The sequence below is a fragment of the Argopecten irradians genome, chromosome 1 (genome assembly GCF_041381155.1).
Source record: "Argopecten irradians isolate NY chromosome 1, Ai_NY, whole genome shotgun sequence".
NCBI classification, from domain to species: Eukaryota; Metazoa; Mollusca; class Bivalvia; order Pectinida; family Pectinidae; genus Argopecten; species Argopecten irradians.
In genome coordinates this window covers 47879582-47905891 of record NC_091134.1, presented here as the reverse complement: position 1 = coordinate 47905891, position 26310 = coordinate 47879582, and the positions used below count along the sequence as shown (strand labels likewise).

Below are 26310 nucleotides of genomic sequence, written 5' to 3'. Positions count from 1 at the left end.
TTTTTTTAGAAAACTGAATCTATACGAGGTGGAAACTTGATGAATATACAGTACAGAAGACGGCGAGCATAGATGTGTTTCAGTTTTGTTCGTATATTTTTACGACCATAAAGATAAAAGACTACTGACAAAGTATGATGAATGCATGCCCCCGAAACATCTCTGACTCACCAAACTGTCAAATTAATGAATTATAAAATTGCAAATATAAGACGGAAGTGTATGTTGAAGGAGTTCTGACAGAAATGTCTAGGCTCTGTCTGTATTTACATGTGTGTTTTAATGAACAATAAGACAAGCTAGCATTTTTTATCCAACGAACTAAAATTGGTAATGTTGGAAAAATTTCCTTATATCTTATTGGCTTGTCAAAAGCCAATATTTCAGCAGGCAACAGGTTTTGGTGGTAGCCGGTGGTAGCCGAGTCACTGATGAAAAACCACCAACTTATCTGTTCACCTGGGACCAGGTGAGGTCCCAGAGGTACGAGATAAATGTGGAACACCAGTGTCTTCTGGCAGGGTATGTGATTTCAAATTGAAACATGGACAGAATCCAGTTTGTCAGGCCTTAACTGATAATGACCTACATATAAATAAAGCTTTTGAGAGAAGCTTTGTTCATTTAGAATCTGGGGCAACTTGAATTCTTAACAATATTTTTTTCAAACTTTTATTTGATTTGATGCAGACCTTTAACACATGCCTGTTCTATTTCACGTGAGAGACAGAAATACTATACTGGTATTCCAGCAAAACATGTCTCTTGCTGAAAAAATAGCTTTTGACAAGCCAGTAAGATATAAGGAAATTTTTCCAACATTACCAATTTTAATTTGTTGGTTAAAAAATGCTGGCTTGTCTTATTGTTAGTTAAAACACACTTGTAAATACAGACAGATCCTAATACTGTCAATGCAACATTATAATCGACAGCTACAAATAATCAGCATATTTAGTGTTGAGTGTCCACTATTCCAGCTTATTCATTTCTTCAGATGGTGATAATCAATCAGAGCCTTTACTACGATTGAAATTATTCTGATCTTGATAAGAAGCCATATTGAAACTATTCAAAATATACAAGAACTGGTTTTTTCATCCAAACGTTTTATATCACCAAAAATATCACAACAAATATATTCAAAATATTTTCAATAACAAAAAAAAAAAAAAAAAAATTAAAATCAAATGAAATTTCAAATCATTTGTGAAGAGTCCTTTGAAATTTTTTCAGACAAGAGAAAGAACAAGTCTGTTTGTAACTGAGTTATTGTATATCCTGCAGTTATATTTTGATTTTAAGTATTCATTGTCCATTGGATTAGATATTCATCACTCCATCATCTCATGCAAAAAAGGCCAAACATGCACCTGGAAGAGAAATGGACCGTTGTAAATCAAAGTGACAACATAGGAAAACTAGAAGTATCTCTAATACATAAATATCCCCATCTCTACTCTAAAGACGGAATATGTCAAACACTGTAACCACCTGACTATAACTCCATGCCTAATTCCGTCTTTGCATATTAAAGAGTTATGTGCCCTTGTAGTGAGGTTTTTATTGTGATGTCAAGAGGTTACAAGTGTAACATCCTATTTTTTCAGAGAAAGCTATGCAAGTCTCTGTCACAAAATAATGACTTCATAATTGGTACATTCACCCAAGGGAGATAACTCAGTAATATGCAAAGGCCGAATAATATAATGCTTATGTAATATTATGCTTATAGAAAAGTGATATATAATTCTACCTCCTAGCATGAGACTGCTGGAAAGCAAAAAATAAATAGTTTTTTAATTATTTAGCCATAGTAGTGCTTGTTGATCCATGATTGTCAGACATCTATGAAAATGAGAAATTATTATATATGATCAGAGATAAATCAATCTAATGTATTAGGACTTAATGTTGTAATTTAGATTTTAAAAAGATTAAAACAAATACATAATAAGCTATTCTGTTCAATTTAATTCTTGAAAAATTTCCACAGCAGAACAAAAACTTCTCAAAACAACACTAAAACTGCTTAATCACTTTGTATGAATAGACAAGTGATTGTTTCAACATTGATATGATGAGGAATGGTGATTTTGGAATAAACATTTATTAAAGTAATCTTGTTAATAGTAATGTATTTTCATATATATCAAATTACTTGACAAGCTTAACAACACTTCAGGAAAACCATCTTTTATATAATCTAGAATCAAGCACATTACTTGTGAGATGAAACTCTGAATCACATGGAGTTGTCCCCACTCCCATTTTCCAGCCTGTGGCGAAGTGTGTTCTCTGTTTACCAAATTTAATTTGTCATAATCAAAATGAAATAAGCACAGTCAGAAATCATGTTAAGTGTGGAGAATGACAACACCAATGGTCCAAATACAAGTTTAATAGTTTTTAAATTATCTGCATTTTAGCAAATTACCCAAATTCCCCATTTGGAAATACATAAATGTGTTTTAATATTTCATTTCTCATTATCTAAATCTGAAATTCTTGCGTTTTACAAATGAAATAATAATGCAGTCATCTGTTGATATGAAACCTGGTATAGAATCAATTTCCCCCGACAGAGTCGCTCTGAATGTAGTGTTAATTTGATGTGATGACTCTGTACATAATTATCTATAAACGGCTCACCCCGACACACGACCAAAACTGTACCGAGTTAATTTTTCAAGCCAACACACACACAACTCCATTAACAAATTATTTTCCTTTTTCGTTGTCCAAATAAAAATTTAAAACAAAAAAAGGTCCAATGTGGATGCAGCCTTCTTACTCCGAGTTAATTGACACTGGTGACATGGCATATGACACACATCTCTCAAGCCTGTGGATGGTTGGCGTGACAACCACTTGATGAGACAACCCTGATCAATGTCAAATCACATTTCTTCATTTTATGTATCTCCATCACTGTTGCTTTTCATCCTATCAAGAGTGCAGCCTATCAGTTTAAACTTAAATGGATAAACAAGAAAGGCCTTTATCTTTGCACAGGTCATAAATACAGTGTTCCGTACCTGGTGGTTAATTCCACTTCTTTGTTGATTTGCTTAGATGTAAGGGATTCAATGAGAATAGATAGCCTGTACATGTTTGCTCAATAATTTACTAAGTGAAATTACTTCTGATAACTGTTTTGGTTTTATTCGTTAATGCAAATCTTTTTAGTTTGTTACTTTATCAGTGTGGAATTAGAATAGGTACAAAAATAATGAATAGAGACAAACATACCAAATCTTATTTGAAATCAAATGAATGTGTGGGGAAAACTATGGGGATGACAGAATCATAAAGAAGAAATAAACAAGAGTAAACATACACTAACATACCAAATCTAATTAGAAATCATTTCTGAAGGTCAGCCTCCTCTGTCAATGTACATATCACTATGGAATGCTTACTAACTTTATAGCGTAATCTTACCGAATCATACAGCTAAAACACTATAGCATGAAACCTACCAAGGCATGTCATACTAACCAGAAAATATTGGCACATATATGTCATGGAACAGATTCCATATAATTGTTTCTTATGGAACTAAAGGTCAAAAGTCGGACACAATGTCAAGGATGAACAATCACAATGTTATTTTAATTTATTTGATTAAACTAACTATCTAATGTATATTTAAGTACTTAGTAGCAACTAGCCTTCAATATGTATATTTTGTATGCATGTTTGGAGAGGGCTTATTCATATGTTGCAAGAATTTGTGCCAAATCCTCTTTGTCAAATATCAAAATGTATATAAAATATATTTAAATCAAGGATAAATTTAAGAGAAAATATGACATCATACACCAAGCCATTGTTGTACCGATTCTTATTCCTAACCTGATGTGTTAAATTTTAACCTAATCAATTACACTTACCTAATATATTCTTAAATTATGAATTTTATATGCAATATGATATATACCAGATAGTCAAGACTATCTCCGACCTTGATCATTTGGTCTCAATAATGGAATTTAATATGCAAGGATGGGTAAAATGAAAAATTGTAGTAACAAATTTTCTACATGGATAAACTTTATCTTTAGGACATGTTCCATCAATTAAATTGTCAGACAATTTTTCAAACACTGCTCCTAAAACAGGACAAGTGCGCTTGAATATGAGAATTCTGACAGATAAAGAGTGCCTAACGAGGGAAGCGAGCAACCAACAGGTGAATCAGATGTCGTTAAAGCCAAGAACAAATTCTAATCATCAGGTAAAAAAAATATGATATCAACACTCGCAAATTATCAGGTGAGCAGGGAAAAAATCAAAATCCCATCTCGGTAATCTGGCTAAACAAGTTGGTGGAAGTAAATTTAGTGCAAGGGTACCGTATCTAAGATCTGAGGTAGTGGCTATGGAAAAGGGATGATGGATGTAATAACTTCACACTACCCAGCCTCACTTCGGATAATACCCAACACAATATTCAGCAAGCCACGACTGGCCCATTGTCAGCTTAAAAACATGATAATCTCATGTTTACAACTCTAAATCATCAGCCAAATGAACCACTACTAATGAAACTTACCCGATTCTAATAAAACAAACATTTAGAAAATGAAAACATCTAAATATTTCAGACTATCCAACAGCGATGTTTTCATTTCTGCTTTTTGCCCTTTTCTCTTGAAATATTATTTATTTAAGACAGCTACAACCCCAATCAATGCAATCATTATTGAACACAGCTTTAACTGAAAAAGTTTTAAAATTATAGTGATTGATAAAAATTGATCAGTGTTTATTTAAGCATATTGCAACTGACAGTTTTTAATGACCTAAAATTTGCTTCAAATCCTTGCATGTAGAGTGTTTCATCTTAAAAATCAATAAGAATGAAAACATGTTGATGGTTGGTCAATCACCTGTGATCTTCAAGTTGACAAGACTTTGATTAACACACCAAAGATTAAATCTTAAGCTACATCGAGCCAATCAGATTTTTTCACCTTATATTCGCTCTCATTTAGATTCCTGGCTGTTAGACATTACCAGATGACCCTAATAAACTTGTCTTTTGTATTTGTAATGCACAGGAAATTTGTGGTGATTAATCTACAAGCCATGAGGCTTATAACCTCCTGGGAGCTTTGTACCCGCTATCAAAGGTAGGATACGGAATAATCAAGGCTGGTAAGCCTGTGTGCATCCTCCGTAATTGACAATAAGAAAATTTCCTTCCATAATCACCTTGTCTTGTTATAATACCACTATTATGGCACTGAAAGTCGGCCATAACAGAACAGAACCGCTCGCTTAAGTCCCTACAAGCCCCTTCCGACTCATTGCACATGACTTCATTAGCTTTCATAACCATAAGGTTATATTCTAAAATTCAAAATAATTTACTGAAATTCTTTCTTATTTATTTTTTCATACAAAGTGACTCATTTGGAATGACAGTAACTATTAAATTTTCACATTTGAAATGTCAATATGTTTTAGAGACCAAATGTTTTCGTTTGAACCATTAAAATCAAGCTGACGAAAGAAGAGGATGGAAGAATCCAAAGCACCATGAATATTGATTATTGATCAGTCTTTATTAGTTCATTAATTCAAAAAGAAGATTACAGTTGACATTCAATGTAGCTGAATATTCTTTCTTTGTCAATTCTGAGGCTTAATGTGTCAAAGTCTTTTAACTATACAGAAGATGCAACGATACAAGGTGAATGGATCGCCATACCTTGATTTACCTGAAAGGCTCGAGATTGATGAGCGCTATAGGAGAAGTGACAACTATACATATGCATCTATAGATATTTGTTTAACCCATTCTGATTGATTAAGATGATGTCTAAAAGATGCTAAAGCATTTTGAATTGCTTTATAATCCTAAACATTAATGAATAATTATCAATTGAGCTGAAACTCCGGTGGATGAAAATCACCTTCATTTAACAATGAGTTGCTTTCCGTTCAGGAGAATGTCATATACATAAAAATGAATAGATTTTTTTTTCCTAAATCTACCTCGAATTCACAAATTTAAAATAGCCAACCACTAAATGGCAAATTTGAGGCCTGTGTGGGGTATTGGTAACCACAGATGAAAGTCTATTCAGAGCAGTTTCCAAGTACTGCATGTGAGACTGTAGTGATCATTTTTTTTTTTGGAACTCAAACTGAAGTAACAATATGTATATGGTTTATGTAGTGATAGTGTTCCATAACCAGTGAACATATATTTAATTTTCATTGGTGAACAGGAGTAACAATATCATTACATAACCTGTATGGTTTTGCAATTTTGCCATAACATAACTGACTTATTTCTAATTATTAAAGGTTGTTTATGTTCAACAATTGTTGAAATACACCAACCAAAAATATTTATTGATCAGATTACAAACGATGAATGATTAGTAGATGTGACATTTGCACAACATGGATGTAATGGCTATTTCAATACAGAGGTTGTAAAAAATTGAGTTTTCAAAATAACGCTGTTGTACACACTACTGTGTATGTCTTTAAATTCAGAGCTAAACTTTTTTTTTTTTTTTTACTGTTAATGAAATTTGATATGCAAGTATTGATGTAACAAGAGATAGTGGGCAATTGTTAATTCCCTTAACCGGCAGAAATTATTAATTGTACTGAAGGGAGCAAGGGGTGAAATCATTAACTATGCTATCGGGAGCATATGACAACAGTATCAATATTTTATCATTTACCATCAAGGAAATTAATACAGATATGCTTCACACAGGCAAAAATCATATGCTTGTATTTTAGCTATTGTGAGAGAAGAATCAAGCTCTGCAATCATGTAAATTACAGTTAAATCATCATTTATGAATAATTCATTTTTAATTAAGACATAATGCTATTGATAAGGTCACTGTAATATCACAATGTCAAAATTATGTTAAAGATGCTCCACAGCTGACAGAGCAAAAATCATATTCGTCATTTGAACATTAATTGGTGTCTTATTGTGTATATATATGCCTAATTAACACAAAAAATATATAAAATAATTTATTTTGCCTTTGGTGCATGCGCAATCAGTACTTCATTCCATATAGAATATAGTGTCACGGAATTTTTTTCGGGATGCAAATAATTATTTTTCATATTTTTAACTTGAAGTAAAATTAGAAGCTCCAACTTTTCAGTGGTGGTAATTGTGTAAAGTAAGTAACTTTTGTAACTGAAGAAAAATACTTAATCGTCTGCTTCTGATTTTGATAGTGAAAAAATACCATTTGTCAGCGGTGGAGCATCTTTAAGAATGCTACTTTTTTATATTCCACTTGTTGGGTTTTCGCCATACACAATTCGCACAGGGCCATTTTCCAGCGCGTAATATCCATGATATTCAATAATAGGGAAATATTTTCAGGTAAATCTGACCTTTGAAATAATAAGCATTGATGTCACTGTTTTGTAACTTCATCATGATCGGGGTATGAAAGAAACTTTGTTAGCAAACTGTGTGAATCTGCATAGCGGATTCTCACAAAAGTTTGCAAACAAAATTTATTTCATTACCCCATAAAGTTAAAAAATAGTTACATCAATGCTTATAATTAATTTTTCTAAATCAATGTGCAACAATGACGTCTCTATTGTGACGTCATGATAACATCAGGTTTTCGTGCCATTCTCAGATTTTTTTCTTCATAATAGTATGAAGAAAAAGTATTTATCAATCAGAAAGTCGGATTTAGTATGAAAAGAAATAAAAATTAACTATAAAAACAAGAGGCCCATAGGGCTTGTATCGCTCACCTGGTTTGTACATTTGTAATGCCAAGTAATATTCTGAATACAGGTTCATTGTTTCTTTTCTGAAGGAATTTGAATTTTTACCTCTAATTTGCCTGTTGGGCCCCACTCTTTCTGCTTATGGGGGTCAAAGCCAAAATTTATACAAATTCTGTTACCCCAAGAAATTTTTGGGCCAAATTTGGTTACAATTCATGCAGAACTCTAAGACAAATAGCAATTTATAGGATTTACCTCTTTTTCCCCTATTGGGCCCAACCCTTCCTGCCCCTGAGGGTCAAAGCCAACCTTTTTACAGACTCTGTTCTCCTTCCCCCACGGATGTTTGTGGCCAGATTTGGTTACAATCCATGCAGAACTCTAGGACAAGTAGCAATTTACAGGATTTACCTCTATTTCCCCTATTGGGCCCCGCCCCTTCTTGCCCCCGGGGGGTCAAAGCCAAAATTTATACACCTTCTGTTCCCCTTCCCCAAAGCATGTTTGTAGCCAAATTTGGTTATAATCGATGGAGAACTCTAGGCCAAGAAGCGATTTAAAGGATTTACCTTAATTTCCCCTATTGGGCCCCGCCCCTCCTGCCCCGGGGAGGTCAGAGCCAAAATTTATACAAGTTCTGTTCCCCTTCCCTCAGGATGTTTGTGGCCAAATTTGGTTACAATCCATGCAGAACTCTAGGACGAGTAGCAATTTAAAGGAAATAATGATGGACGGACGGACGACACGCCATGACATAAGCTCACTTGCCATTCGGGCCAGGTGAGCTAAAAAATCATTCTTCTTAGTTGAACTTCATGAGAACTTTAGGTCAAGCCCTTTCAGGTCAATTTAATTGAGACAAGAGGCCCATGGGCCTTAACGGTCACCTGAGTTAGAATATATAATGAAACAAATAATGAAACAAATTAAAGACATATAAACACTATATGCTGGGCCTTGAAGTTGGTCAGTGATTTATAACTTTGACTTTTTAGACTATGAAGAGTATTTGCTTCCATCAAACCTGTGAACTTAGAGGTATTTTTTGAAATTTTAATCATTTTGACCCTGTTTGGTCCTGCCCCTCTGGTCCCCCAGGGGGTCATCGAGGACGGATATGAATGTTAAAATGGCTAATAATTCTAATCAAGTTTGACTAATTTCCGACGAAAATTGGGCAAATAATGTTCACAAATACGTTTTTCCTATATAAACTAAAGTAAACTTGACCCCTCCCCAGGGGGTAATGTGAGACCCCAAGGTCATATAATTCACAATATTTATAAAACACCTTAAGACCTTTCCATCTATAATTATTTGATTCTACTATATCCAGAATTTTAGAAGATTTTTGAAGTTTTAGCCTATTTGACCCTTTTTTAGCCCCGTCCCTCTGCCCCCAGGGGATCGGCCAGGACCAATGTGGATATGATATTAAAATGCTATCTCAGGCTAATAATTCTAACCAAGTTTGACTCATTTCCTATGAAAATTGAGCAAAAAATGCTCATTAATGTGTTTTTCCTATATAAAATGTAGTAAACTTGACCCCCTCCCCAAGGGGAAACAGGAGACCCCAGGGTCATATAATTTACAATTTTAATAAACAAACTTTAGGACCTTTTCATCTATAAAGTGTATTTGATTATACCATTTCCAGAATTTTGAAAGAATATTTTTGAAGTTTTAGCCTATTTGACCCTTTTTTTGGCCCCACCCCTCTGCCCCCAGGGGGTCGGCCTGGACCAATGTGGATATGATATTAAAATGCTATCTCAGGCTAATAATTCTAACCAAGTTTGACTCGTTTCCAATGATAATTGAGCAAAAAATGCTCATAAATACTTGAGACTTCGTCTCAGGTGACCTAAAAATTTTGTCTATATACAAATCAAATTTGGGTGGGTTTTTTTCTGTATACAAATCATAGATAAGTGGTTAAGATGTCCCAACATATTACCACAAACCCTCCACCTTTGGGTTGCAAGTTTGAATCCTGTGTGGAGAAGTTGCCAGGTACTGACCGCTGGTCATGGTTTGTCTCTGGGTACTGTAACCTTTCCTCCATCAACAAACCTGGCAGGTCCTTAAATGACCCTGGATCTTAATATAATGACGTTAAATTAATACAACCAAACCAAATATACAACTCCCTACACCAGTACTGTGGTGGTAGGGTAACTCCGATCAGGTGTACATCATTCTATCACTAATCACTATCTATCCAGTTATCCATAATTACGTGAATAAGTTCAATTTGAGGATATTGTCTTCTTTTTTTTTTTTTTTTTTAAATTACCTTACGAATTGAAACATTATAATACATTGGCTAACAAATTTGACTTAGAGGATACAATCTTGAGGGATCAAATGTCATTTTTGAGAAGTTTACGACATCAAAACAGCAACATTGCACTTTGTCTATGTTAATTCAGTCATAGTGTAGTACAGGCCAGTTATGTAGGTTTTTTTCTGCAAAGACTAGATTGAACAATCGACCTCCTATTACAACTGATAAAATCATAAGGTCTATATCTCTCTAGTCATATAATTGGCCTAACAGGCTAGTATGAAGGACTAAATTGACCAACCAGAACAAAAAGTCTAATTCTTACAAAGCAAAATCGCTAATTCTGAAGGACTCAAAACATGAGACTGGGAAATATCTTGATGAGAAGATTATGGGTTATGTAAAGATAGATGAGCACCGATTGTCTGGCGGATTGGACATGATAAATATTTCCAATGTCCCGTATAGCAGCACTGCTGAGCTTAATTAGACAGAAAGCTACCAACATGCAAGCATAGTCACACTCTTAGAAGTCAAGGTCAAACCGACATGTCACAGGGGTCGCCATATGACCATCGACATGCTATACTGAGGACGGGAGGGGAAAGGGATGATGTCAGCTACAGAGGTCACAGACGAAGATTATCTTCAATAAAAACAAAGCAGCTGTCTTGTCAAACATGTCTCTTTAAAAATATTGATACGTACCGTCACATGACAATGAGTAAACTGAGATTCAGAAGAAAGAGCATTATTCCAATATTTGTGCTCTACCTTTTTACCAAAATGAAAACAGATATCAAAATCATAGTTTTACATGGGATGTATTGAAAGAGCATTTAACGATTCGCACATTCTAGTATCAGCCCTAGGTCTGTTGGTCACTGTGGCTGAGTGGTTAGGGTGCTAGAAACTCTACAAATAGTCCTCCATCTCATATATCTGACCAGTAATCACAAAGTGATCCTAAAAGATGTGTAACATTTCATTTTTGAATCACATTTTTAAGGATTGTTGGAGAGTATATTAGGTATAGTATGTAGGTCCATAGTTTTTCTATGTGTACTCTGACTCTCCTCACCTAACTAAATCTGTCATAACCCTCAATGACCTGGGTGAGTTCTCTTCTGAAATGCTTTCAAAAATTCAATAAAAAAGAACTTTCAGACACAAATAACACATTTATATAATACATTACAAGTCTAGCTTTCTCCCTTTCTGTTACTGGAGTCTTTTTGCCTTTTTTCTTTTACTTTTCCACACATGTATATAACTACAAGAACTCAAGAGTTTTTATTTGGTAAAGAAAAGATGAACCACAGACTGGGAACATACAACCCAAGTAGAAAGAGCCAATATTTTGGCCTGAAATATATGAAACACATTCAGAATTTTAAAACAATCTTCAAAATGATAATCAACAGTTTGCTTCAATTAATTATTGGAAACTAATTCCAAATCTGATGCCTTTTGCTTGCAATGACCCATCATCAGCCAATCCCTCCCACATACAGATTACAGATCACTAGTACCAGTGTATACACAAACCATTACCTGGTAGTCCCACCCCCAATACAGACTACAGGTACCACCTGAGTATATACTCCTGTATTCAAGTTACCATGACTATGATTAAAAAGTACCAACAGGTGCTTGATTTTTTTCTCCGTATGATAAAATCAATTTGACAAGGGAGTAAATCTGCATACTTAGATGTGATTCCATTTGTGTGGGCAATATTAAGTACCCTACCCCAATAATCAATTTCACTTTGGCTTTGACACCCGTTGAATTATTCACTTTTCATCAGCCTATCATTGTCAAGAAACAATGAATAATTAAACATGCCAATATAAACAAGCATACTGAATCAATGAGAAACCGTCGACAAAGCAGTCAAGAAATCTGGGCTTTTTCTCTACCTCCTTTCGATGGCGAGATACCTATCAGGTCTCCGTGGAGATCAAAGCAGGAGAATTTGTCGCACTTGATAGTGCCAAGTCGGTAATTTCCTGTCATTGGGCCCTCTGTCAACATAAAATTCCTGTTGCCACATTTCTTCTCATACATAAATAACTTGTCAATTATATTTCATCATATCTGATAATGACCCTGGGTTTAGGTAAAACACTGTTTCTCCATCAGAGACAGGATGCTGGAGCTGTTTACTGAAGATACATCTAGCTTTGCTGTAGGAAACACATTAGGCTTGATTATATGGGGTAGAGAAGATATCTTGTTTTCATAGAGATGTCTTAGTATGAAATCTGTAGTTTTCTCTTAACTAACAAATGTCCTATTTCCATATAGAAATCTGTAGATTTTGATTTCTCTTAGACTTATCATGATTCATGAAAATATGCTACTTAGCATGTAATCTGTAGTAGATTTCTTTTCTAAAAGTTATGTTTCACTACACATAAATCTGTAGATTTTACCTCTCAAAGGTATGCCCCACTGTCTCTTTATACCAGTAGTCACCTAATACAGGTGGTTCTTTTCAGTTGTTTTCAAATGCAAGTGGTCCCTAATACAAAGTGACATTGTACCACAAGTGGTCCCTATAGAAGGTAGTATCATAATACAGGTGGTGCCTAGCACAAGGTGACATTGTACCACAAGTGGTCCCTATGGAAAGAAGTATCATAATACAGCTGGTCCCCAGTACAAGGTAGCACTTAATAACACAATTTGTATATAGAATAAGGTAGTCTTATATTATAACACAAATGGTCACTAGAACAAGTGGTGTCATAATCCAGGTGATTCCTGGTACAAGGTGGTCTTATAATACAGGTAATCCTACTTCCAGGTCATCATAATTCAGGTAATTCTTCCATATATGTACATTTGCAGTGTTCTTTTTACAGGACAATTTCCAGATACATGTAGTTCACTTTTAATAATCAAAGTAAAAAAATAAAAAAAATCTTGATATATATCACAGTCATTCAGCATGACAGGACATCAAATGGCCAGAACAATAACATTTTATCAGAGCGAGTGTCAGGGGTAATTTGTATGCTCCAGCAGTGGTCTCCTGATATCAAGCTGGTCGGATATCGTGCAGGGACGACTGTAATTAAAAGGTTATAGTATATACAGATGCATCTATATCAAATTATCTTTTTTATTCCAATGACTGGCGGCATTTTTTTACACCACAGTGAAGTTTTAATAGAAGAGAAAGTTGATAAATTCAAATTGACAAGGTTTATGTGATGGCAATAGCATGACGTCGTATCTACACCAACAAAGAAACGTTTACGATTTCTTGGTATTCAAAGAGCAAAGCACTTTTCCACTTGATATCATCGATATTGAACCAGCAGACATTTATTTATACATTAAGTCTGTTAAAAGAAACTCAATACTTGGACATTAAAAGTAAAATTTCCTTGGGGTAAATGAAAGTATCTTTATTTCCCGTGTTGTCAAACTAGAGTTATTTAAATGTTTATCATCTCAGGCTTTTGGGCCTAGGTGCCAAATACAAGAATTATGACCTATTTGATCTCTGCCATCTCTGCAACAAGGAAGCAGCGTAATCAAATCAGCCGCTACATAGAAAAGGCTAACAGAATTTATTAGGCTGCCACGGTCACGCAAGACCTCAGCTCACATATGGCCGATAACTTCTACTAATAAGGTTTATTTCAATGTTATCAAGAAATCAAACCAATCTGTTTTATTTCTGTTCAAACTATTTTTGATTAAAAATGTCAGACAAAGAACTGGCGATAAGTTGGCCTTTTTATCTATTTCAAAATATATACAAACTAAAGCATGTCCAGACCATTTCAGTAACATAAAGTGTGAGCGGCATTGATGTGAAACGAGACGTTCACACGGAATGTCCTGTTTCCTCTCCAAACTAAAGACGGCAGCTTCTGTTTCCCAATGGTCCACTTGTTGGCTTACTTTTTCATGTATTACATCACTTCTCCAGACAGTCAACAAGACTGCCACTGACCCCATCCCCCATACCTCCCGTCAAATCATTCAAACTATAACAAGACAGTACTCCATAGATTTTCATTTGAAATTCAAGACATCTAAAAACTTTAGTTTCATAGCATTTTTAGTTTCATAGCATTTTCTGATTATATTTTTTTAATATTCAAAATGTTTTCATAATGAAAAGGTTAAGGTTTTTTTTTTAACCATTAATGGTAAATTTATTTTACAAACATTCAGACAGGGTCGCGGTAGCTGAGTGGTTATAATTATGACGTCCTGACATTACCACAAGCCCTCCATCTCTAAATCTTGAGTTTGAATCGTATGTGGGGCAATTGCCAGGTACTAACTGCTGGTCAGTAGTTTTACTCTGGGTACTTTGGCTTTTCTCGACCCCCTGAACCTGTTACATATTTAAATGACTCTGGCTGTTAGCAGGATGTTAAACGAATCAAACCAAACCAACATTCCCCATACACCACAGAGTTCAGAAATTTAAATTATCTGAATCGATAGTAGAGATTTTTAATTTTACAAAAAATAATAGTGCAAAGGTGGTCACTCAATAGAAGCATTAGATACTTCAACTTTTACAACTGTTAAACAATAAACATAAACATTGGTTTAGACAAGTCAATATCAAGAATACAAGACAGGTATCTTGTTATATTCCATTCAAAATTGTGTAATGAAAGAAAATTTCACTCTAAAATTGGTCAGTCTTAACTTGATGAAATACTTAAATGAAATAAATAACAGATCAGAACTCAATTACGGTAATATTCTGTTCAAAATATGTAGAACTCCATCTTAAGAAAAGGCCACCTGTGTTTTGTCAGAAATACAGCCAGCAGAGCAGGGAAGAGTGTAGCGATAAAAGCAAGAACAATATTATTGATATCTCTATCTCATTTCTTCTTCGAATGAGCAAATTTCATAACAAGCTCTCCAAATGCAATTAACTCTCTTTTATCATACAAATCCACAGTAAAAATAATAAATTTGAAAAGCCAATATCCAAATTGTAATCAAACAATAGAAAATGTATAGTAACGAGAATGAAATTACAGGCCAACTTTGGAAAATTACATTTAAGCTATTTCAAAGATACTGGCCATCTTCAAGGGATGTTGATAGTGGCAACAGCAGTCACGAAACAATGAAAATCTAAAAACTGATAAAAGACGCAAATATTTTTGAAATTAAAGTAAAATTTCTTTTGATTATGTATTAGTGAGGCAGAATAGTTTTCTTTCAAAACATTAAAACTGAATAGCATTAAAGGCCCACTACATTTCCGGAGCGAAACATAAAGGTTTCTTAAAAACATTAATAACATTAGAAAATATGTACCAATAGCCTAAGATGAGATTACAACACCAAACATATGAAAGATTTCCTGCGTAATATATGATAACAGTGGAGAGTAATTTTGCTGTTTTACCGTCTGACATAGTGATAATCAACTACCGCACGGTATTTGGGACCACGGCGGCAAACAAGACGGCCCGCGTTATGAAAATTAATATTTTATTTATTTTGATAAAATTGTTCAGTAGGTGATGATACGTGTAGTATTAACAGTAAGTTAATAACTTTTGTAACTCTACAAAATTATCGATCTCGTTTTACATTCCCATTTTAAAAGTTAAAAGCTGTTTCGGAAAGGCCTTAAACTTATTAAGACATTACAGAAAACAGTTCAGGAAACCATCAAAGGACACATTTGGAACAGCAAAATATTTTATGTAAGGTTTTTTTTTCTTTTCTAAATCATATCGGCTTAAATGTTTATGTATTTTCATTCACCATTGTTTGCCCTGCGATTAATTTAGATTTAAATTATTTGATCAAACAATTCCATGTAGTTAACTTACAGAGGGCAAAAGCTATAACAAATTTCTATGTCCAATTCAATGAAATGTCAGTACAGTATCTCCTACTTTTTAGGAATACACTTTTCTGTAAATTCCCATGATGCTTTTCAAACATTTCTGGTCATTTGCAAAATCAAACATGAAGAAACAATATTGCAAATGTCGAAATTCAAGATAGCCATTTATCTGTCAGCTACAATCTGATTTAGTCTAATAATTATGGAAAAGGAGGGGACAAAAATTGACAAAATGTCAATTGAAAATACATACTCAAAGAAGAGCAGATGAATAGCATTTGAACATCCCATGAAGTTTACTAGCATATATACTACAAGTCATACCTTAGATCTCATCTTGACTGTCATCCTCTGCAGCTACAGAACTAGAATTGTAATTCCCTGTCATGCCCATCATCCAACTTGTCTCTAAAATTCAAAATAAAGATTTTAGTAATATTTCAATTCACTCATTTCAAATTTCTCTTATATAACTAGAACTGTTGCCAGAGTGGCCGACTAATACCCACCGCTGCACAAATATAGTAATAACTCCATTAAAAGGAAACATTACAGAACCCTATATAGTTCACTCCCCATTATGTCAGGGATCTGTGTACCAAATTTTATCAATATCTGTTGAGTAGTAGTTCACTGGACAAAGTTGTGTCTACAGACAGGCAGATGGACAACCCCATTCGAGTATACCGCACCCCCACCTCCTTAACTTCGTTGTGGGTGGTATAGCTATTGTAAAATCTACTGTAAGGTCACAGTTACATCAAATCTCTCTATTACATAATTATATGTAAATAACAATTAGAATTACTAATAACATGAATAGAGAATTTCAACCTTCGTAGTATTTTATTTCTATTTCTCAAATACTGCAGATCTTACATAACAATGATATAATTTAAGATCTTACATAACAATGATATAATTTTGGCATTATTTTTTGTAAAAAGTTAAACATTAATATTTAAAATCAATTAATTGCAAAGTGATTTTTATATACTTATTAATGTTTATAATATAATGAGATTTGTTACCAATGTGTTATATGATTTGTGTTGAATCTCCAGTTTGAGAAGGGTCGGCAAACTGGAGATCTAAAGTTTGACAACATTTGACCCTTGAAAGGTATAAGAGGTTCAGATCAAGATAATCTCATTCACAGCATTCAACAATTTAATCTTAAAGATGCTCCACCGCCGACAGAGCATAAATGATAATCATTATTTGAACAATAATTGGTGTTTTATCGTGTATATATATGTCTAATTAACACAAAAAATAATATAAAATAATTTATTTCACCTTTGGTGCATGCACAATCAGTACTTCATTCCATATACGATATAGTGCCACCGATTTTTTTCGGGATGCAATTAATTATTTTTCATATTTTTAACTTGAAGTAAAATTAGAAGCTCAAACTTTTCAATGTTGGTAATGGTGTAAAGTACCTAACTTTTGTAACTGAAGAAAAATACTAAATCGTCTGCTCCTGTTTTTGATAGTGAAAAAAATACCATATGTCAGCGGTGGAGCATCTTTAAAGGAATTAAAGATTATTTAGTCCATATCATGATTTTTTACACGCATATCTGAAGGAGGTTCCAAGAGAGATAACTCTTGGTAAAGTAGGGTAAGAGCAAGGAAACTTTATTACACTCATCACATTCAATTCTTCACTTTAAATACATAATAAATGAGAAAAAAGATTATATTGCATTAGAATGATGTACGTTCAGAATTTAGGATTCTTGTTTAAAACATTAATTTTCTATAATTCCATGACATATAGGTAAATAGGGTTGAATTGCTCACCATGCAGCTTCACTATACTATAGGATTCAATGAAATCCCTTTGATAGAGATTTTAGTATGGAACCTGTGTCATATTTAATGCAGGTGAAGGATATTCTTTTGGACATAATCTTTGGTAGTCAAGCATGTAACTGCTGTTATGGCTGTAAGTATAGCATACTTACCTTTTAATTAGGGGGCTAGGTCATATGATCGCCTTTTTGGATAGGATTTAGGTTTGAAGTTATACAGGGATACCTGCCTGACCAATTAGCCTAATTTCCTGCCAACAATAATACCATCCAACCCCTATCCCAAATAACAGTGATTAGCACTATTGCATGCGATTTAATTTAGAATATTTCACAGACAAATAAAATTGCAAAAATTATTTGCCACCAGGAAGTGTCAAGCATAGGTACAGTAGAACCGTATGACTGTTAAGTTGCGGAATTAAATTGCAGGGAAAAAGTACTTAATAATTTGAATTCTGTAGGAGATATATTGAATATTGATTATTAAATCACAATGAGACCAACCTTTACTGTCTCCAGCTATGGGTTTCCAGTTTTTGTGTAGTGTAGAAAAAAATGTCTCCTTTTCATCAGTTGACCATGAGCCTGGCTTGTTGACATATTGTGCCTGTATCCTTGCTCTTACATACAGACACAGTACCACTGCCAGCATCAAAACCAACACAGAGCAAAGGAACGTTATCTGTCTACAGTCAAGGAAAATTCACAAGAAATGTGTACTTTTCAGATCAAAATGTATGTTATGACTCTGATTCTAGGATAATAGTCAGAATCCAAGAAGTAAGTAAAAGTATCCAACTTGTCCTTTTTTCATTCAGAAAATAATTATCCGGTATTTTGACTCATACCTGGTATTTTTGAAATATACTAGTTTAAAAGTTATACCGTATCCAACATAATAAGCGCCCAGGGCACTTAAAAAATTGTAACAAAGAAGAGCGCTTGTAATTAGTGAACTAGAACACTGACACGTCAGAAAGGGCCCCGCTATGTGTCTGACGTGCCAAGATGACTGATTTGCAGCCTTTTTGATTCTAATCATATCATGTAGCCATTTTGATTCAAATCATATTGACTTTAATTAATATATTAAGCAATGAATAATTTCATTTATTATGTCATAACAAATTGTTAATAAGTCCAAAAATGGAAAATGTGTCCACAACCTTTGATGCAGTGACCCCATGATCTTACCTTTGGTCAGTCAAAACTTTGGTGAGTTGACTTCTTGTTTAAATCTGAACAACTCTGCTTCATTATAAATGTTGTAGCAAAATGTTCATGAGAAAATAATTTTTTTAAATTTGACCTTGACCTTTGACTTAGTAACCTTGGCCCATGACCTTACCTTTGGACAGTCAACTCCTTGTTTAATTCTGAACAACTTTGCATCATAATGTTATAACAAAATGTTTATCAGTTAAGAGCAACAACATTGTGATTTTTTTAAATGTTAAAATCCAAGATGGCCGATTTTTTAATTTAATTTCAGCCTGAAAAATTACCAAGCAGATCTAGGATGGATGGGGAATCATCATGTAAAATATGGGGAAAATACTCCACTCCCTTCCATCATTAATGTGCAAAAGAAAAAAAACGGACAGACGGACGGACGGACGGACGGACGGACGGACGGACGGACGGACGGACGGACAACCTGATTACTATAGGGCACCCGCATCTCGATGCGGGGCCCTAATTAGAAAGCAAGTTATGGATGAAAAAAGTCAGCTATATTTTAACTCTTTCTGTACTCATGACACATTATCTGTTGCAATAAACATGAATATGCCTTTTAACCTTTGAAACACATTATTATGTTGTGATTCATATGCAAAAGACTCGCAAGTTCATGTTATATGGGATACATTGCTGATGACAGAAGCATCATATCTTGTAAAATGTCGTTAAATCCATGGGATGAGGGTGTTTAAACAACTTTTAACTTCTTCTCAAGAAAAGGTGAGGGGCACTTATAGGGGGAGGGGTGTTAATTAAGGCAAATACGGTAATAGCAAAGTAGACATAAATTGCTATCTATCAACTGGATCAATAATTGTTAAAGAAATACCTAGAATGTCTGACCAGACTTCAGTATTTATTAAATATTGCAAGAGGCCAAATGGGTCCCTGTTCACTCACCCAATATTCTGACTTTGAAAGTGTGGATATTTTATAACTGTAAACATAATTATTTTCATAATCAAATTTTAGCACAAATAAAGTGATTTTGAACAATTTAGTACGATGATGAATAAGTGCAGTCATCATCAAGGGTATATTACGCATCATATACAGAAATTAAAATTAGAGTTACTATAGTATAGCACAACATTTCTTGCACAAAATGTACTATAATAAGACTACCGCTAGAATATGTATATTTACAGTATTTAAAGATGAATACATTAATGAACTTAACCCTATAGGCAATGCAACCAATATGATTTAGAACTTAACAGTTTACATTAGATACAGAGTCTTGGCTGATGTTTTTTTTTACATGTACTGCATACATTGATGAATAGTTAATGTAAGTATTTGGGTATGTGAAACCAAAGATACAATAATATTCATCACTGATTTCCCTGGAACCTTGTTTTGAATGTTACACATCCTAGTTACCTCCCCTTGTTTCACTGCCTGTTGAGGAGGATGTGTTGTCCAGTCTGGATCACATTTGCATTCTGTGTTATCAGGCGATAACTGACCATGGCCACAGTCCAGTCTCGGACCAACCTGGGTGTGGAAAAACATGACTCTATCAAACATACATCCTCAAACAGAGAATGGTGTCAAAGTATCAATCAGAATATAATGAATGTAAATATAAATGATAAATAAATGAAATGTAAATGATACTTTAATAAAGATGATAGAGGACCCACTGTATAAAATATTTCAAAGTCTGATGTGCATACAGTGTTAAAACATATTGTGTATTATGATAACACTTCCATTATTTATGTAATGATATTGTTACACAAACCAGTGAAAATTGTATGTGTGATGTATCATAATTTGATGACTAGTACAACGTGTACCATGTCACCTTCTTTAGACAAGTTAAAGGAATCCTGATTTGGAAGACCACTATATCTATACTGTTTACCAGAGTTCTCCAGTCAGGATCCTTGGACTTCTCTGATTTGACACGGAGACTGGACTTGTTTATTACTCGACGGTACATCTCCTTACCAAGGTGTTTACTAGGATTTCTGCACTCATTGTTCACAGGATCATAAAGCTGCAATGAACAGACATCAGCTGGAATGAATAAAATTACAATAATGTTTTCCTTTAATTCTTCAAATCTTTATGAATGGAGGGGAGGGGAGGAGGGATGTTTTCTACATTTTTATAAAACTTTTCACCATTTACGTTACATTAACCCAACGCCTCTAAATGTGTTTGTCTAGTTGACAATTATTATTATGTTTAAGTCATACTTTTAACAAATGTTGAGGCTACAGTTATTCTGAATAAAAAAACACATGCGTATGTATCTAGACAATTTCAATGACCTTCAGACTTCTATACACAGACAAATATATTCTTGGTTTGATATTTTTAATAAATCAAGGAATGTATACCTGTGATGCACATTTGGGTACTGCCAAACATTTTCTTTCTGTAGAATTGTAGAAGTTGCGTGCACCTCCATACTTGAGTCGACAATTAACAGGACGACACAACCTCAGTCTATCTTCATCGACTCCTTTGCAGTCACGCACACCAGCCCCAAACAGTACAGCTGGATATATTCTTCTCCATTTCAGATAACTTTCATTTAACTATTTTTTCTTATTATAAAATACTGTCAATAAAATTCTGATTCTTTTCTTCAACAATACCAGGTAACTTCTTTACACTATTCAGACTAGACAAAAGTTAAAAATGTACTATACAAGATTTTTTTTCCCAAACACTTAGATTGCATTCCATTTCAACAAAATTATTGACATTTTATTTCAACAAAATTATTGACAAGACAAAGTAATCAAATGGATTTGTATTAAGAAAGTCAACATAAATTGCCTTCAGTATATGAATTAAATTTTTGACTTGAAAAATAGCATTTTCATTTTCAAGACATTCTTTAGGATCATTTCAGGCAAGTTGGAGTTGTATAATATACCCATATAATGCTTATATATGTAGTAGATAAGATCATGAGCAAAGACCTGCGGTTGACTGCACTATGCTATGCTTCACCAATCGAGTCCCTTGGTTGATTGCACAACTCTGCACTACCCTTATCACTGATAAGTGAAACATAGCATAGTGCAATCAACTGGTTCTCTGACGAATGTAGTAAATCAAAAAAGGTCCTCTATAATTCTCTCTATTTTCTAAAGCAGCAGAATAAAACCAAAGACCACCTACTTTGTAGTGAGTGTGGAAACCAGTCTGTCCACCAATCTCTTTGTATTTGAGTATTGAATGGGATAGTAGCCTCTGTGATCATGGTAGTGTCACATGAAGTGTTCGCTAAAACTAACAGGTTACACTCGCCTTTACGATCATAGGGATACTGCAATGGAGAAAAGGGCACATGAATTCAAGGGATAATGAAAACTTTAATAAAAATTGGAAAATGTTGACATTTAAGAATTTTTTGCTCTTACATATTTATAATTTTGCAACAATTACAAATTTTAATTCTGTATTTATGATTACAAAACTACTGCAATCAAATATTCTGTTCTGGTTCTATTCTGGTTATTTTCATTTCATTATGAACATGATTACCGTTGTAGGGTACACAAAAGTGAACTTCACAGAATTTTTGGCTTTAACATCTCCTTGATTCTGCCCTATCAGTGTCATGCCCTGGAATTATCAAATCACAAAATCATAAAACATATAAAATCATTCTAAGAAGCTATGCAATGTTTCCACCCTTTTCCCTAGTGGTAATGTGAAAACTTTATAACCAAGCCTGTAATATCTGACACTGTTTTGGTTTGACTTTAATCAGGAGTCTTCAAAATTCATATGTTGATTTCTTTTCTAAAGACAGAAATTGAAGTGAGCTATTTTAATTTAAAACAATCGTCTGTTTAAATTTGATCTAATTGGTCTATCAATCAAAGAGCTTTCGTTCCTAAAGAATATTTTCGTGTGCAAAAGAAAGCAGATATCATAACTGCAAGTTTACAAATATAGGTTACCTTACATAATATTTCCCCAGGTAGGAATAAACAACATTTTTCGGTAACAATCTCTAGATGGAGGGTCACATTTCCACCATTGAAAATATCAGCATCTGAAAAAATATATATCAAATGCACAAAATGAAAATATGGCAAAATTAATTTAGCTGTATGTGTAGTTTATCAGGAAGAGAGACATGTGGTTGAGTTTCTTTTTATATTGACATCAACAATTATAAAAAGTTGGTCCAACTTTATAATGATTTCTGATAAATATCCGTGGTGACTTACACAAAACCAAGGCTGTATCTCCCTTCCTAACTGGGTGAAATCCAACAGACTGAAACACAAAACAAATAAATAAAACCCAAATGAACAAGAGGCCCAGAGGGCCTGTATCGCTCACCTGGTTTGTAATGCCTAGTAATATTCTGGATACAGGTTCATTGTTTATTTTCTGAAGAAATTTGAATATTTACCTCTAATTCCCCTATTGGGCCCCACCATTCCTGCCCCCTGGGGGTCAGAGCCAAAATTTATACAAGCTCTGTTCCCCTTCCCCCAAGGATGTTTGTGGCCAAATTTGGTTATAATCCATGCAGAACTCTATGACTAGTAGCGATTTATAGGATTTACCTTTATTTCCCCTATTGGGCCCCGCCCCTCCTGCCCCCAGGGGGTCAGAGCCAAAATTTATACAAGTTCTGTTCCCCTTCTCCAAAGGATGTTTGTGGCCAAATTTGGTCACAATCCATGCAGAACTCTAGGACAAGTAGCGATTTATAGGATTTACCTTTATTTCCCCTATTGGGCCCCGCCCCTCCTGCCCCCGGGGGCTCAGAGCCAAAATTTATACAAGTTCTGTTCCCCTTCCCCCAAGGATGCTTGTGGCCAAATTTGGTTACAATCCATGCAGAACTCTATGACAAGTAGCGATTTATAGGATTTACCTTTATTTCCCCTATTGGGCCCCGCCCCTCCTGCCCCCAGGGGCTCAGAGCCAAAATTTATACAAGTTCTGTTCCCCTTCCCCCAAGGATGTTTGTGGCTAAATTTGGTTACAATCCATGCAGAACTCTAGGACAAGTAGCGATTTATAGGATTTACCTTTATTTCCCCTATTGGGCCCCGCCCCTCCTGCCCCCGGGGGGTCAGAGCCAAAATTTATACAAGTTCTGTTCCCCTTCTCCAAAGGATGTTTGTGGCCAAATTTGGTCACAATCCATGCAGAACTCTAGGACAAGTAGCGATTTATAGGATTTACCTTTATTTCCCCTATTGGGCCCCGCCCCTCCTGCCTCCGGGGGCTCAGAGCCAAAATTTATACAAGTTCTGTTCCCCTTCCCCCAAGGATGCTTGTGGCCAAATTTGGTTACAATCCATGCAGAACTCTATGACTAGTAGCGATTTATAGGATTTACCTTTATTTCCCCTATTGGGCCCCGCCCCTCCTGCCCCCAGGGGCTCAGAGCCAAAATTTATACAAGTTCTGTTCCCCTTCCCCCAAGGATGTTTGTGGCCAAATTTGGTCACAATCCATGCAGAACTCTATGACTAGTAGCGATTTAAAGGAAATGTTGACGGACAGACAGACGGACGGACGGACGGACGGACGGACGGACGGACGACGGACGACGGACGCCGCGCCATGGCATAAGCTCACCGGCCCTTCGGGCCAGGTGAGCTAAAAATAATTCCTCAGAAAATGTGTGGTCTTAATTGAAAGGTAATGCAAACTGAAATCTATTAGTATGTTGCAAATTTAGAAAATATTATATTAAATCATAGCAGAAGAAAACAACAGTATACATCTACATAATAATTTATGACAAATAAATTAAACAATAAACTTAATCACCAATATTCTTCATAATAATGAGTGACAAATCAAGAGGGACTTTTTAATTTGATACTTATATATAGAAGACTCAACAAAACAACATTAATCCATTAATAATATGTGACATATTCAACATGATCATATATGATCATTTTCTTTTCATCTATGTTTATAATCATAGATGAAACACCAGCAATACTTAAACTAATTTTCAGTAATTAGTCATCTAGTAGAATCCTTTTACCTTAACAGAGAACTGTTTTCTGCATCCTCTAACACTAAACACTGAACACACACCTAACACTATTGCTGTAAACCATAAAATGGTGCCAATATGGTAGGATTGATGTCGTATCTCCATCATCTGAAAACACAGGAAATGGACAATCACTTCTCATGAACTGAAGCACATTTGCAATATCATTGTATAACTTTTTAACAACTAAAAAACTTACTTAATAAACAATGGTTTATTGATTTTCACAAATAAGTGAACAATAATTACAGCAGAATTATTTAGATAATTAACTCAATATATATTAATTGATATGACTTGTAATTGGAAAAACTTTAATAAAGAAAGTAAACATAATAAGGCAGGCATATAGTTTTCCTCTGTTATCTATTTTTTTTTTTTTTTTTTTTAAGAAATTTATCTGTAAATATAAAATTTGCATGTCATGTACAGCTGATTATCAGCTCAGGACAGAGCATCCAGTAAACCCCTGAGAGTATGTTTTTGGCTTCCAAAAATCTGATTTAACCTTTGAGTTTGAAGCACGTGCACATACCTATTTGTCAATTTGTCATAGGTTTCGACTCTTGAAATTGACGAGAAATGATTATTTAACTTCTGGATCGATCTGCTAAAAGACCAGGGATGCCCTGTATGTGTATCATTTTCATTTGTATCTAGGCCATTTTACACTACAGTTCACTTCTATAAAACAATTAAAATATTCAATAAATGACTGTTAATCCCTGCAACAGGAAACTGCTATAGTTTTGTAATAAATAATCACAAAACATCAAAATTTTGTGGACTTAATTATAAACTTACCATCTCTAGACCTCTCATCATTCAATTATTCTACATTTCTGTAATTTCTTATTATCACTTGTAGTTGCACATGCAAACAACATAGGCATAATTTATTCAATTTTATTACAAATTCGTGCATTAGTTGATGTTGAAACTTGAAAGGTTGAGTTTTGCACATGAATTAATGACGTATCATTTTTTAAATAATTATTTGATTATAAAACGTGTAAAATTGACACGTAATTGCTTTGAAATATAACCCAAACAATTACCAATACCAAATAGTTATGTATTCCGAATTGAAATCACATCAACTTATTTCCATCTTCCCTTCCATCTTCAGCAACATCAGAATATCCCGCGGGTTGCTATATCTTACGGAACATGCATGCAGAAAACAAACGAAGCCAAACAAACTAAATAATATTATGATTAAAATATGGGGTGTTAGTGGTAATGGTTAAAGTTCATGATGCCTTAAAACGAATGCCAAGTATTGGCAAATAACCATCAAAAACCATTAAAAATACATAAACAATAAATTCTTAGTAAAGTT

At 34.3% G+C, this 26310-nt stretch overlaps 1 protein-coding gene across 4 annotated transcripts; it reads right to left on the bottom strand.

Annotated features, from left to right (window-relative positions):
- Window positions 1–822: 822 nt before the first annotated feature.
- LOC138330619 (uncharacterized) lies at window positions 823–26310 on the bottom strand. 4 transcript variants are annotated; one of them, XM_069278191.1, is made up of 13 exons: window positions 26033–26310; window positions 25504–25652; window positions 24957–25076; window positions 23164–23212; window positions 22891–22985; window positions 22469–22549; window positions 22103–22250; window positions 21310–21470; window positions 20829–20963; window positions 20282–20455; window positions 18221–18398; window positions 16215–16298; window positions 823–1373 (listed from the first exon to the last, which is right to left on the bottom strand). In XM_069278191.1, exons 3-12 carry the CDS (start codon window positions 25074–25076, stop codon window positions 16216–16218), a joined length of 1224 nt encoding a protein of 407 aa, XP_069134292.1. In that variant the 5' UTR covers window positions 25504–25652; window positions 26033–26310; the 3' UTR covers window positions 823–1373; window position 16215. The 4 variants fall into 4 exon arrangements, with proteins under 4 accessions (XP_069134292.1, XP_069134287.1, XP_069134283.1 ...); XM_069278186.1 differs by lacking the exon at window positions 25504–25652 and having other exon boundaries at window positions 26027–26310; XM_069278182.1 differs by lacking the exon at window positions 25504–25652.